This window comes from Salvelinus fontinalis, chromosome 34 (assembly GCF_029448725.1).
Source record: "Salvelinus fontinalis isolate EN_2023a chromosome 34, ASM2944872v1, whole genome shotgun sequence".
Taxonomy (NCBI): domain Eukaryota; kingdom Metazoa; phylum Chordata; class Actinopteri; order Salmoniformes; family Salmonidae; genus Salvelinus; species Salvelinus fontinalis.
This window is the reverse complement of record NC_074698.1, coordinates 11084102-11099745: the sequence shown is the minus strand read 5'-3', so window position 1 is coordinate 11099745 and position 15644 is coordinate 11084102. Positions and strand designations below refer to the sequence as shown.

At 39.3% G+C, this 15644-nt stretch overlaps 1 protein-coding gene across 4 annotated transcripts; it reads right to left on the bottom strand.

Moving 5' to 3' along the window:
- Window positions 1-85: 85 nt before the first annotated feature.
- Window positions 86-14217, bottom strand: LOC129833081 (3-phosphoinositide-dependent protein kinase 1-like). Of its 4 annotated transcripts, none has more exons than XM_055897368.1 (15): window positions 14129-14190; window positions 9922-9975; window positions 6006-6197; window positions 5808-5850; window positions 5474-5611; window positions 5217-5361; window positions 3899-3996; window positions 3456-3531; window positions 3169-3237; window positions 2615-2711; window positions 2337-2510; window positions 1986-2194; window positions 1633-1690; window positions 1241-1393; window positions 86-1142 (listed from the first exon to the last, which is right to left on the bottom strand). In XM_055897368.1, exons 3-15 carry the CDS (start codon window positions 6093-6095, stop codon window positions 1029-1031), a joined length of 1464 nt encoding a protein of 487 aa, XP_055753343.1. In that variant the 5' UTR covers window positions 6096-6197; window positions 9922-9975; window positions 14129-14190; the 3' UTR covers window positions 86-1028. The 4 variants fall into 4 exon arrangements, with proteins under 4 accessions (XP_055753343.1, XP_055753345.1, XP_055753344.1 ...); XM_055897370.1 differs by having other exon boundaries at window positions 9918-9975; window positions 14129-14189; XM_055897369.1 differs by lacking the exon at window positions 9922-9975 and having other exon boundaries at window positions 14129-14217.
- Between the last annotated feature and the right edge of the window lie 1427 nt (window positions 14218-15644).

Below are 15644 nucleotides of genomic sequence, written 5' to 3'. Positions count from 1 at the left end.
GAACTCCATGACTTCAGAAAAGGTTTGGTCCCCAAATAATCATACTGAGCCTTCACCCAAGCTAAGTATAAATAAACACAGGACGTTTGCCAAATTCCCACATGCTTTTATTACCAAGCCACCTTTATATATATATATGCTGCATTCTTCCAATTAACAATTTAAAACTTGCACACAACAAAATAGGCCAGGCCCACATATATTTATGTAAAACATAACCATGTCACCATCCATAAATAAAATATAGATTACAACAAAAGGTAGCAAAATATCATAATTTACCATTATCAACTATTTACATTCAACTGATTTACATTTAAATTATGTAAACATGGAGCTGGGACATTATCCAAATGATTACCACATTTGAACTGTTTGGATAACATGAGAATGAATCAGCAAAGGATAGAAGCCTAAAACAAATACAAAATATACATCTTTCACTTTACTTGCATCCCATTTTGTACATCACAGCAGTGGTCGGTAGAATAGACTAACAAAATATCTGTCTAACATTTACAATCAACTTCTCCCAGATATGAGAACAGTCAAAAACAGGCTACAACATCCTCCTTTGCATGTTTGATGAACTGTTCAACCAACATCCAAGTCAACTCCTAATTTTTAAAGCAGAACCAGCCCATGTGGTTTGACCAAAGTTTATTCTCTGCTATAGAAGACAAATAGCTCAAGAGTACCAAGGCCACCATGTCAGACATGAGGCCATCCAAGCCTAAGAAATCATCAGTTAGAATAGTTGCAATAGCCATTCTACTTCCTTGAATAATAGGTCCTTTCTATACCAGAATGGCTTTAGATCCAGCTGAATGTATCAAATTCTGCATTACAATGGAACATGCCCTGAACCTGCTGCCCTACAAGAAATTAAATGTGTGGAGTAATGGGGAAACCAACTTGTAAGCTACATTACAGCTAGGTGTTTTCCATCATTTATGAATTAAAGACTTCATTCTCTGTCTCCTGTCATTACAGGGTAAGACCTGTCTTCAAAAGATAGCGTACCCAACCTACATGCATGAGTTAAAATGCGTGTTATAGATCTTTTGCCACACTTCTTGAATTTTGTTGCACCATTTGTCAGCATTCCCGCACGGATCCATCAGATAGTATGTTCTGTTAGGCTGCAAAGAGGAGGATAGGTCACTGTTACTGATAGTTTTATAAAGTGAGTTTTGTTAGCTAAGGGTGAGCTATTAATTGCAATAGACTAATTCATTACTGTATGGACAAAGAAGGTCTTGAAGTTCTTGGCCTCTGGGCGCAGTGCGGGGGACCAGGGGATCTCTCCTTTCAAAACCTTGTTAACTGGGTCCACATAGTAAAGGTGTGGTCCCTCAGTCAACAATAGCTGGCGCCGACGTGCAAACAGCCCCTGTAAAAGCAGAGAGCGATTCTCAGACATAAAAAATAAATCCCTTTCCTGTAGGTAAAGTCAGTATTGTTCAAGATGTCCCAAATTGATTCCTGGCAGCAATTGCAAACAACTGCCAGAGGAGGGCAGTATGTTGCTTTAGTGTTGGAAGAGTACAGTATCAAGACATTCACTCCTCCCCTTCAAACTGAAAAATAGAACATTACTGTACAGTAATTTAGGATGACATAAATCTTTACCTTCCTTTTGTCCACTGGTCCCATCTTGAGGATCAAATTATTCTCCACGAACTGATTCCTTAATACATAAAAAAGTTTAATTCCCCAAATCTTTCTTGATACAGTTCACAGTATATCATGTTATTGTTGGCGTTGTATTGTCTTTAGGTAAAGTGCTTCATGTTTACAAGATATCAAACATAGAATTGTGTAAATATTGTAAGTAAACATAGGAATCCCAGCAGATGAGCAAGAGATCATCAACTACAGTATGTGTCAATATTATGGTGAGATAATATTGACAGTTAATCAGTCTTCTGACACTCTGTCCACAAAAACATGTTTTGCTCGCAAGGACATCGCTGCAGGCCTACCAGGGGTTTCTGCTTGTCTGCTTCTCAAGCAGTAGCCGCTTCACCTCAGTGGAAAACTGCAGGTCCAGCTCAAAGGAGTTGTTGTCCAGGTCATGAATGTACTGCTCAATGTTGCTGTTGGGCCTTAGTGTAGGGTTGGAGTTGGGGATGGGACTGGGGCTGGACTGGACAACCTGCATGTTGCTGAACTGGCTGAGGAGGTCATCATACTGTGGATGGAACCACATCACGATCAGGGTGTTTACAGATGACAAAACAAGGACACGCCAATTTGACATATTGAGGAAACAATATGTCAACGAGGATTTTTGTCAACCTTTAATCATAATATGTCAATAGGGAAAAACATACGTTTCCATAATAGTCCTCATCATCCTCAGCCATGGCTGGCAGGTAGGGGGTGAGTTTGGGGGGTGTCTGTAGGTGAAGGTTCTCCCATGTGACGGCCTCAAAGAAAAAATGGGCTCTGAGAGGGTTGTACCCACCCATCTCCTCACAACCTAATCGGTTGGAGGGATCCAAGCACTACCACAAAAATAAAGCAATGCTTAGTTAATAATGACACTCATTGGGTCTTAGTATGGCACAACATCCGAATGTATTTTAATAATTCATATGATTAGACTCACTAGAAGCTGTTCCACTAGATCCTTCGCATTAGGAAAGAACTTATCAGGAAATTCATACTCCAGTTTAATAATCTTCTGGAATTTCAGGTAGTCATTCCTGGTGAGCAAATAACATCATCAACCACATGGACAGACAGAAGATCATATGAGAGTGCAAGGCACATTTTAGAACTTGTGTCATATTGATGTCTTCTTTGGGGCTTGATTGCCTGGAAGTGGCAGATGCATACAGTATACACAACTGTCACTGTACTTGGCTTTGAAAGTGCTTTGAGGTAAATGTGTTGGTTTATAGTTGAACCATGAAGCTGCTGCCATGTGACAGAGTGACTGGGGTTTCTTCAAGCCTCCAGGCACTCAATACACAAACAAGTCATAAACAACACAGCCATAACTTCCTGTTATTTCACACAGTGTTTTTAGACAGCGATAACAAATAGACTAAATCGTTTACCAAATCACAAAGTGCGCTTCTGCAAAGCCCCTGACAATGACGCTTCGCAAATATTTTACCTGACTAAAAGGAAAACAGTAATGTATGATACGCAACTTACCCAGCTCTAAATGGCGGTAATCCTGCTACCAACTGGTAGATGATACAGCCTAAACCCCAAAGGTCAGAGCTAAAAGACACCAGAAAACATGACAGATTCAGTTAACTTCTTTCAGTGTTGGGTTTTTATCATAGTGATGTAAACATGGCCAGAAATACCCAAGTCTTGTTCCCAGCTGCATAAAGCATGGCAAGCGAGGCTAGAAGTGATACAGTAACAGAGAACTACACAGATAACTTGAATATTGGATTCAAATCAGGGTACTGAATGAATTCGAGTCAAACTACCTTTTGCAGGCAGATTTCTGAGTCAGTAGCTCTGGAGAAACATACTCAGCTGTTCCAACAAAGGAATTTGCTCTGTCTGCAAAATAAAACAATCATATGAACTATAAGTATGGACAAATTATTCACATGACACATTTGGTACCTTCACTGAAGATGTCTTGAATCAATTATGCTTAAAATGGCACTATTGACTCATACCTATTAAAATGATATTCTGAGCACTGTATAACTAGCAATTTGCTTCCATATCTATGAAGTCCACAGAGACCATTGTGCATGTCCCTATAAATAACAAAAACACTTTTCTGTTAGCCTTTAGAGAGGTATAGATAGATAAGTTAACCACAATACGATAAGGGGTAAACAAACCAATGTACTGTACTTAGTCTATCAACAAACTGGAGGAAAATTACACAAAGACAAAGAAATATGTGTTAAATTACTTTGTGTACTATCTGATGAGAGTTGTTTTGCAGTTCCAAAGTCTGTTATTTGAATGTGCATGTCCTCATTCAGTAAAATATTCTCTGGTTTGAGGTCCCTGTAAAGAAAAAGCCACACCATTTAAATCAAATAAAGAATTCAAATAAAATTCATATCATGACATTTTAACAAACCTAACGCAGTGGTAAATCTAAGCGCTGGCGATAGCACTATAGGTTCAGGGGTGTGTCAGAATTTCTTTTGCCATTTTCACAGCCGGAATTATAACTACAACAGCTGGCAGTGGCGCAAAAGGGCTGGGTTTTGATGAATGAACAAGTTGTAGGTGTGACGAGGGCTTGGCCACTCACTGGCCAATCAATGCGTTCCATGGCTTAATACTGCATGCGTTTGTCTCAAGGTCTGTTAGTTATTGATAGTCTTTGCATTGTCATCATTTCCAATTTGGCTGGAGGCACAGAATATTCTTTCGTCCTGGTCCCTTTTGGATTGAGACTAAAGTTTATTAAATAACATAGGCTATTGAGCAGACTCGTTACTGTAGCCTATGTTTGGAGTGTTGGAAGTCAACATTGTTGGAAGTCAACAGTGAGCCTAGCCTAGCTTATATGTCTTTATGCTTCAACCTTTTCCTTAATAAAAAAAATACTAGGCTCCTGTAAATTGTATGTGTGAGGGACGTCCTCAATAAGCGAAATATAGCTTAGGCCTACCGTTGATACTGCATTATAGGACTGAATCATTTAAATATGTTTGGAGGAGTGCGTCTTTGGTAACCAGATGAGAGGCGCTCTTTGGAGCTGGGGATCGATACTTGAACAAGTGAAATTAAGTACCCAGGTAGGCATATGTGTGTATGTTTTAGGATGTGCAGTATATTTTCAATTCAAGTGTCTTTACCCCTAACATTTGCACGTCTATACAAAATACTAGGCTCCTGTCGATTGTATCGTTACATATGTGCTAGGCAGATTCTCAAAAATGTTTATATAGTATGCAAGTATGTGCATTGTGAATAATGAAAAAGCAGAGGGCAAAAACCTCAAATGTTTACTCAGCGCCAGCGAGCTGATGTTAGACAGGTAAATTGCAGAACCTGGCATTAGGTCTGGAAAATGCCAGTGTGCCAGTTTTTACATGACGAAATTGCAAACTAACGTGCGTTTGACACTAGCGCCTCCTTAGCGGCAGTCGAAAATAGAACCCACAATTTCTAATCAAGGAACATTATAAAACTTCCATTAAAAATTATACAAAAATATCAAATAAATTCATGTTTATGTCAAACTTAATAATACATAGTGAAATTGGTCTTACCTGTGAATTATGCCTTTAGAATGCAAATACTGTAATGCACATACTATTTCAGCAGAGTAGAATCTAGTGCACGTCTCATCGAATGAGCCTATTTTGCGAATGTATTTCAGTAATTCCCCATTTCTTGCATAGCTTATGCCAAAATCTAACAGGAGGCAGTTAAGGATAATGGTACTAAGATCACAAAATAGATGAGACCAGATATTATTATGTAGAAGTCTTGAAGTAGCCCATGTTCTGATTATTTCAAAGGATACACAACCTTTTCACATCTTGAAATGTGAAGTAGAGCTTGACGATAAATGGATGGTCTAAGCTTGACATGATATCCCTCTCTCGTGTCACGCAATGTGCCTTGTTCTCCTTCCGGATGTGCATCTTCTCCAGAATCTTCACTGAAACACAATTCAAACCGATATGCTTCACTCTGTGTTTATGACTGAATCAAATTCCAGTTTCCTCACTTCAAAGAGCATTATTGTTCAGCACAAATGCATTTAAGTTAATAGCAGAATCCAGGACAGTCACTTGAACGCCACTTGAGAATCATCAGCATCATGCAACAGAGAAAACATATTTGTAGTGTCTTACTAGCATATTCCTTCCCCGTGGCCTGTTCTGTTGCCAGCACAACCTGAAACAAGTTTGCAATCAACAAAGATTTTTTTTTAACAATCCATCAACCCTTTACCAACAATAGAAAATAAAAAGTAATTAATATGACTGCAACTGTAATCTGTAAGCCCCACACACAAAATACAACACCATTGAAAATGTATGAGGACTTACTGTTGAATAGGAGCCTTCTCCTAGAATTCGACCAAATTTGAAGTCCTCTGGCTGCTTTCCAAGCTTTGGGGATGCTTGAGGGCCCTCCATTCTTAGGTGGAGGAACAAACTGATGTCCAGGTGATTCTTACCATAGAAGGTGGAGGGGAGGAATACAGGATGATGCTGGACAGAATAGGAACGGCATCATACCTTAAAGGATGTACAGAGACAGAACAACAACAGTCACATAACAAAAAAACAAAGCTACACCACACTTTCCCTCCCCTCTCTCACACGCACACGTACACACACACACACACAAAGAAAACCACCATACAGTGAGTAACCCACAGCTGATAAACTAGGCGTGCTGCTTCCGCACAGGGAGGGTTCTTGTTTATGTTTTTTTTCACACATGACTACAGGTGTTGTTCCAATTCCTTAAAATTACCATTTCATTATTCAAGTAAGACTCCAAGAGAGAAAGGGTCTTTAATATCTGAGATATCTACTGCAGCCCTCATCCTCCACATTCTGTCAAAGATCCCCAAAGCACACACATCCCTGGGTCGCTCCTCTTTTCAGTTCGCTGCAGCTAGCAACTGGAACGAGCTGCAACAAACACTCAAACTGGACAGTTTTATCTCAATCTCTTCATTCAAAGACTCAATATGGACACTCTTACTGACAGTTGTGGCTACTTTGCGTGATCTATTTTTGTCTCTACCATCTTCCCCTTTGTGCTGTTGTCTGTGCCCAAGAATGTTTGTACCCTGTTTTGTGCTGCTACCATATTGTGCTGCTGCCATGTTGTTTTGCTACCACATTGTTGTCATATTGTGTTGCTACCATGCTGTCTTGCCATGTGTTGCTGCCATGCTTTTTTATTTAACCAGGCAAGTCAGTTAAGAACAAATTCTTATTTACAATGACGGCCTACCAGAAGGCAAAAGGCTTCCTACGGGGACGGGGGCTGTGATTTAAAATATATTAAATAAAAATATAGGACAAAATACACATCACGACAAGAGACAACACAACACTATATAATGAGAGACCTAAGACAACAACATAGCATGGGGCGGCAGGCAGCCTAGTGGTTAGAGCATTGGGCCAGTAACCGAAAGGTTGCTAGATCGAATCCCCGTGCTGACAAGGTAAAAATCTGTTGTTCTGCCCCTAAACAAGGCACTGCTCCTAGGCTGTCATTTTAAATAAGAATTTGTTCTTAACTGACTTGCCTAGTTAAATAAAGGTTAAATATATATGTATTTTTTAAACATTAATAGCTGTTGTTTATCTTATAGAATATTGTCCTGGGACAATCATGAAATGATGGTAGCAAGTACCTTTCATTAATTACTTTTATTAGACTAAGTGATCGTCGACTTAAGCTACAACAGAAAACACAAGGTTTAGAGACACTGGTGAATGAGTCCATTGAGAGAAGCAACCATCAAAACAATAGAAACACAAGCAGCATGGCGCCCAGCCCTAGCAGCACCTATCCAGTTTTTTTGTGTAGGGCAGGGTTCCCCAACTGGCGGCCCACGGGCCGAATTTGGCCTGTATTTCATTTTATTTCCCCCCCAAGTTTTCTGAGCAAACCCCCCCCCCCCCCAAAATATATATATTTAATTGTTGGACATTAAAGACTAATAACAGCAAATCAGCTCCAAATGATTTTTAATTTTGGAAACCTGTTCCAAATTATTCCCACCCATAATAGAGATACTGTATATTTGATCATATACAAAATGTAAGCAATGTTTGAAATGATAACGTTTTATTGAAATATACAGTACCAGTCAAAAGTTTGGGCACACCTACTCATTCAAGAGTTTCTTTATTTATACTATTTTCTACATTGTAGAATAATAGACAAGACATCAAGTATGAAATGTTTATTTAAATGTTTTACAATTTAACTAGGCAAGTCAGTTAAGAACAAATTTGTATTTACAATGACGGTCTACACCGTGATACAGCCTGGAATCGAACCAGGGTGTCTGTAGTGTAGCCTCAAGCACTGAGATGCAGTACCTTAGACCGCTGTGCCACTCGGGAGCCCGGTTATTTGTGTTATTTGTGGAAATAACACATATGGAATCATGTAGTAACCAAAAAAGTGTTAAACAAATCAAAATATAATTTATATTTTTCAAAGTAGCCACCCTTTGCCTTGATGACAGCTTTGCACACTCTTGACATTCTCTCAACCAGCTTCATGAGATAGTCACCTTGAATGCATTTCAATTAACAGGTGTGCCTTGTTAAAAGTTCATTTCTGGAATTTCTTTCCTTCTTAATGCATTTGAGCCAATCAGTTGTGTTGTGACAAGGTATGGGTGGTATACAGAAGATAGCCCTATTTGGTAAAATAACAAGTTCATATTATATCAAGAACAGCTCAAATAAGCAAAGAGAAATTACAGTCCATCATTACTTTAAGACATGAAGGTCAGTCAATGCATAACATTTCAAGAACTTTGAAAGTTTCTTCAAGTGTAAAAACCATCAAGCTCTATGATGAAAATGGCTCTCATGAGGACCGCCACAGGAAAGAAAGACCCAGAGTTACCTCTGCTGCAGGGGATAAGTTCATTAGAGTTAACTGCACCTCAGATTGCAAGCCAAATAAATGCTACTCAGAGTCCAAGTAACAGACACATCTCAACATCGTCTGTTCAGAGGAGACTGCGTGAATTAGGCCTTCATGGTCGAATTGCTACAAAGAAACCCCTACTGAAACACACCAATAAGAAGAAGACTTGCTTGGGCCAAGAAACACAAGCAATGAACATTAGACCGGTAGAAATCTGTCCTTTGGTCTGATGAGTCCAAATTTGAGATTTTTGGTTCCAACTGCCGTGTCTTTGTGAGACGCAGAGTAGGTGAATGGATGATCTTCACATGTGTGGTTCCCACTGTGGAGCATGGAGGAGGAGGTGTGATGGTGCTTTGCTGGTGACACTGTCCCTCACTGATTTATTTAGAATTCAAGGCACACTTAACCAGCATGGCTACTACAGCATTCTGCAGTGATATGCCATCCCATCTGGTTTGCGCTTAGTGGGACTATCATTTGTTTTTAAACAGGACAATGACCCAACACACCTCCAGGATTTGTAAGGGCTATTTGACCAAGAAGGAGAGTGATGGAGTGTTGCATCAGATGACCTGGCCTCCACAATCACCCGACCTCAACCAAAATGAGATGGTTTGGGACAAGTTGGACCACAGAGTGAATGAAAAGCAGCCAACAAGTGCTCAGGATATGTGGGGACTCCTTCAAGATTGTTGGAAAAGTATTCCAGGTGAAGCTGGTTGAGAGAACGCCAAGCGTGTCCAAAGCTGTCATCAAGGCAAAGGGTGGCTACTTTGAAGAATCTCAAATATTATATTTATTATATTTGTTTAACACTTTTTTGGTTACTACATGATCCCTTATGCATTATTTCATAGTTTTGATGTCTTCACTATTATTCTACAATGTAGAAAATAGTAAAAATAAAGACAAAACCTTGAATGAGTAGGTGTGACCAAACTTTTGACTGGTACTGTATATTTGAATAAAACATAATAATTTCAATGTTTGGACTTCTTGCGGTACATTTTTAGTCTACAAATGATCACATAACAACAATACATTACTGAAAATAAACTCTTTAATCCCACCCCTCTGCCACGCTCAGCCCATCCCACCTATCACCATAGACCACTCGTTTGGTTTCCATGTGCCATATATTTTTCATTTGTGCTGTGATGTTTTATACATTTTGAACCTTTCTAATCGTATAGTATCTACAGATTGTGAGCCAAAGATGAAACCTTTCCTACGAGTATTATTATATTATTTATTGACTGACTGGATAAATAAATCAATTGTGCGCCAGTTTTTACATGACGAAATTGCAAACGAACACTTACTAACATGCTTTGACACTTGCAACTCCTTAGCGCCAGCCGAAAATAGAGCCCACAATTTCTAAACAAGGAACATAAAACTTCCATTAAAAGTTATTCAAAGATACAAAAATATAAAATAAATTCATGTTTATGTCAAAATTAATAATACATAGTGAAATTGGTCTTACCTGTGAATTATATCTTTAGAATGCAAATACTGTAATGCACATACTATTTCAGCAGAGTAGAATCTAGTGCACAAATTATTTGTTATTATTTTCCGGCCCCCTGACCATCCACTCAAGAAAAAAACAAAAACACAGCCTGTGACTGAATCTAGTTGATAATCCCTGGTGTAGGGTACTTTCCACTCCAGACACCTGCCACAGAAGGCAGTGCTCCAACAACACCATGACAAAACTATAAACCACAGAAACCAGAAGGGTATGTCCCTTTGAACATAGAAATGTACAATTTAGAAGAAAACAGCTCTTACTGTAAAAACAAAAAAGTTAATAATTAACTGGGACAATCAAAGCCATCTGTCCTAGAGACAGGAAATCATAGCCTACTCTAACCTCCAAAGCAGTAAACTAGCCAATAAAAGTACATTACCTGTGTTCTAGGAAACTTAAACAAGGTCATGAATCTGTATTTTTAAACAACATTATTTTATGAAGATTAAGATCATTGTGGTTTCCTGTTGTGACACGTCTTGCCTAGGTGAGAAAGAGAGCTTCCTTAAATGTTTGTGTTCAAGCTTATCCACAGAGCCCCACAGTGGAGGTGTCATGATACCCATAAAAGTCACTTAGAAATGTCCTTGTTTTTGAAAATTGTTGAAGGCCGTGAGGCCGATACGTAAGCTTATTTAATATCGGTGATACTATCAAGAGCAGTGTGCGGTTTCCTTTTTCCTTCATCTTGTTTAATTGTTGCCATGCACCTGCAATTTAGATTTCTCAGATATGCGAGTGCCTTTTGAATTTTGAAAATTGTCCATTAAAATAACATCAAATTGATCAGAAATACAATTTAAACATTGTCGATGATGTAAATTACTATTGTCGCTGGAAACGGCAGGTCTTTTATGGAATATCTACATATGCGTACAGAGGCCTATTATCAGCAACCATCACTCCTGTGTTCCAATGGCACATTGTGTTAGCTAATCCAAGTTTATCATTTTAAAAAGGCTAATTGATCATTAGAAAACCCTTTTGCAATTATGTTAACACAGCTGAAAACTGTTGTTCTTTTAAAGAAGCAATAAATCTGGCCTTCTTTAGACTACTTGAGTATCTGGAGCATCAGCATTTGTGGGTTCGATTACAGGCTCAAAATGGCCAGAAACAAATAACTTTTTTCTGAAACTCGTCAGTGTATTCTTGTTCTGAGAAATGAAGGCTATTCCATGCGAGAAATTGCCAAGAAACTGAAGATCTCGTACAACGCTTTGTACTACTCCCTTCACAGAACAGCACAAACTGGCCCTAACCAGAATAGAAAGAGGAGTGGGAGGCGAGGCCCTGGTGCACAACTAAGCAAGAGGACAAGTACATTAGAGTGTCTAGTTTGAGAAACAGACACGTCACAAGTCCTCAACTGGCAGCTTCTTTAAATAGTATCCGTAAAACACCAGTCTCAACATCAACAATGAAGAGGCGACTCCGGGATGCTGGCCTTCTAGGCAGAGTTGCAAAGAAAAAGCCATATCTCAGACTGGCCAATAAAAAGAAAAGATTAAGATGGGCAAAAGAACACAGACACTGGGCAGAGGAAGATTGGAAAAAAGTGTTACGGACAGACTAATCTAAGTTTTAGGTGTTCGGATCAAAGAACATTTGTGAGACGCAGAAAAAATTAAAAGATGCTGGAGGAGTGCTTGACGCCATCTGTCAAGCATGGTGGATGCAATGTGATGGTCTGGGGGTGCTTTGGTGATGGTAAAGTGGGAGATTTGTACAGGGTAAAAGGGATCTTGAAGAAGGAAGGCTATCACTCCATTTAGCAACGCCATGCCATACCCTGTGGACGGCACTTAATTGTAGCCAATTTCCTCTTACAGCAGGACAATGACCCAAAGCACAGCTCCAAACTATGCAAGAACTATTTAGGGAGGAATCAGTCAGCTGGTATTCTGTCTATAATGGAGCGGTCAGCACAGTCACCAGATCCCAACCCTATTGAGCTGTTGTGGAAGCAGCTTGACCGTATGGTACATAAGAAGTGCCCATCAAGCCAATCCAACTTGTGGGAGGTGCTTCAGGAAGCATGGGGTGAAATCTCTTCAGATTACCTCAACAAATTGACAACTAGAATGCCAAATTTTGCAAGGCTGTAATTGCTGCAAATGGAGGATTCTTTGATGAAAGCAAAGTTTGAAGGATACAATTATCATTTCAATTAAAAATCATTATTTATAACCTTGTCAACGTCTTGACTATAGTTCCTATTCATTTGCAACTCATTTCATGTATGTTTTCATGGAAAACAAGGACATTACTAGGTGACCCCAAACTTTTGAACGGTAGTGTATTTTTGGCTCTATTTACTCTCATATAAAAAAATGCTAATTAGCAGCAAAGTAGACATGCAAAACTACAAATCCCTGAAAGGTCCTACACGTCATCTCTAGCTGACACCTTTGCTAACAGGTCAATTTAAAACTTGCACAAGACAGTTCACAGAATTGTCAATTTAAAGAAATGTAGCCAATTTATTCATTACTACATTTAACTAACATTAGATAGGTAATCCAGATATTCTTAACTTCGGCTTTATTCGACAGTCTCGCTCAGATCATAATGGCATTTGTAGTTCTTTATGATAGCCACATTAGCAGCTAATTAGCATTTCAATTTTGGGGGGTTAATCCAGGCGAATATATTGATAAAAGTCACCTTGTCCTAGACCTAGAGAGATCGACACGGTTTTCAAAACGTCACGCAAAACGTCAACAAAGCTCTTATTTTAAGTGTTTCTAAAATCACCTATGGAAAGAATGAATGGTGGAAAAACAATTGGAACCGTTTCTCTGCTAGGTTTTATGGGTATAATGACTGTGGTACTCTATGACCCTTTAATATTACAGCTCTCAGGAGGACTGTAGCCTTCTGTATGTGTGTGGGTAATTGGTGTCCATCAGGAAACTAGATTCAGTAGCGGGCTGTTTTCTTTCTTGTGCGGTTGGTCAGGGGGCCGAGACATAATTACAAACAATTTGTGGACTAAAAATTGACCGCAAGAAGCCCAAACATTGACATTTGTATACGATCAAATACAGTGTATCTTGCTATTATGCGTGGGAAAACTTTGGAACAGATTTCTTAAATTAAAATAACGTGGAGCTGATTTGCTTTTGTTTTAACAGTCTTTCATGTCCAACAATTAAAACAAAAAAACATTTTTAAAAAAGTTTTTCATTGTTCAGAAAACTGGGAGGGGGACAAATAACTGACCGCGAGTTGGGGAACCCTGGCCAACATCCTCTGTCAAGGTCTGACCTGTATGGCACAGTTCGGTGGTAATACCCTAGCAGATAACCAAAACCAACATTATTGCTATGTTAAATTAACAATCCTTCTAGATGTAACATTACTGTAATGTAAAGAGATGGATGCAGAAGCATAGGCCTAGCCAGATTTAGCCGACTAAGATCATAAATCGTTGAGTTATTTGAGCCCCGACTAACGTTAGCGTGGGCAGACTGCAGCTCCGACGTCACATAAAATAACGTTTTTATAAACAACTACGGATTTCAGAACCCAAAGAATAGCCCGCATGTACACAGGATAATATCATTTGTAAATGCGGACTATTCTTTGAGTGCTGAAATCCGTAGTATTTAAAAAAAAGAAAATGACCTCGGAACTCCCGTCCGCCCACAACTAGACGCTGCTCAACTCCATCATCGTTGAGTTTAGTGGGCTAGGGCTGCCACAGTTTGAAAAGTGTTGGTCTGTCAATCAATATAAATTAGACATCTTTGCAAGCCAAATTTAAGAAGACATCTGCACACACGGATGTGCTAAGGTAGCAATATAGCTAACGTTAGCTAGTACCAGTGCTAGCTGCTGACTGTGTCAGACCAAACACCGAGCATGAAAGTGAATCTTACCCGCACAACGCTAAGCTGCCTAGATAACGTTAGTAGTATAAGGTCACCATTGCCTGACTTTCACCATTCCCACAACTAACTGACAGTTAATGCAACACAGGCAGATACTCACTATCTGGCCAGTGGTTGCTTGCTGACATGGATGGAAGTCCTCAAGCAAGCTAGCTACGTACTGAGTTCATTTCCGAAACGTGACGTCATATCACAACAACACATTTTACTCTTGTTCATTTGTAGCACGCGCGTATGTTTTGAAATTGCACAAAGAATGAAAGATTAAGCAAATTTAAAACCATTGGTGGGCTATACATATATATTGTTGCAATTGCCTCTACTGATAACTATAGTTTAGTCGTCCACTGTTTTGCGAAATAGTAAACGATACATATAAACCATACCAATGTATTATTTTATTTACAATAGCGAACAAGTATGTAATCCAAGACAAATTAAAGGACATAGAAATTACAGGATTATTAAACTACTTTAAACATATTACATATAGCTGAAACTGTCATCCAAGAAACTGCACCTCGCCAATTTCTCCTATAGATAGTAGCAAGTGTTGAGTCGCAGCATCCTCTGGTGGTTAACTCACATACTGAAGGATCAGTGGCTCTAGTGGTGCCATCAGTGCTGACAAATTATGAAATGAACTGGTCCAAAATAGCTATTTAAGCTATCACACAATTGATATAGTAATTAAAAAATGTACATAATTTCAAACAGACAAAACACATTTCATTACAGTATAGTATACACAATTCTACATCAGAATTACAAATAAGAAACTGCAAATGATCGTAAGACAACATTGTGTCATTTAGGCAATTATAAAGACTATAACACCCCTTGTTCAGTAAATTTTCACAACCTAAGAGGTAGGCCGTCTGTGTCCTATTGGCATATGATGTAACATTTGGTAACTTCACTCAGTTGCACACGTTTCCTCCTTACCTGGTCTCTCTATGCAATAACTCTTCAAGGGATGAGTAGAGACCTCTTTGGGCACAACAGTGGGGATAAAACCTTTCGAGGTTTTGTGTAGGATACAGTAATCAGTACAGGTGCATTCTCGCTGACTTGTTACAGGACTATTAGGCACGCTGCTGTCAGGGCTGAGTGTTAAGTCCTCGCATCCAGAGTCCCCCTCGCAGGCGACCGAAGGGTCCTGAGAGAAAGAGGTGACCATCGCTCCAAACTGGAGCTCTAGGGGAGAGCAGGGCAGCTGGGTGTAAGGGATGTCCCCTGGACCATTTCCATTTGGACTGTGACTGCAGACCCAGTCCATCACCGAGGAACCAACATCGGGAGTGTGAACTTGTGCTAGGTGATATGGTGTTGTAGCTGAGCAGTCCTGGTCCTCTGCTATAGGTTTGGCCTCAATAATCAAAGTATGGATGGTCAGGAACTCTTCTGTTTTGTATGTTGGTATCAGATTGCACTCTGACTCAAGCCAGTCCTATAGAGAAAAAAATAATATAAACTTTATCCCAGGGATCATTTTAAAGATGAGGACCCCTTTGGGGAAATAATTAATTAATTAGTAGACTTTACCTGGAAATGTTTGTTATAATCTTTGTAGAGAGGTTGGAAAAAAGGGGCTGGGCTTGGCACATCATAGAAAG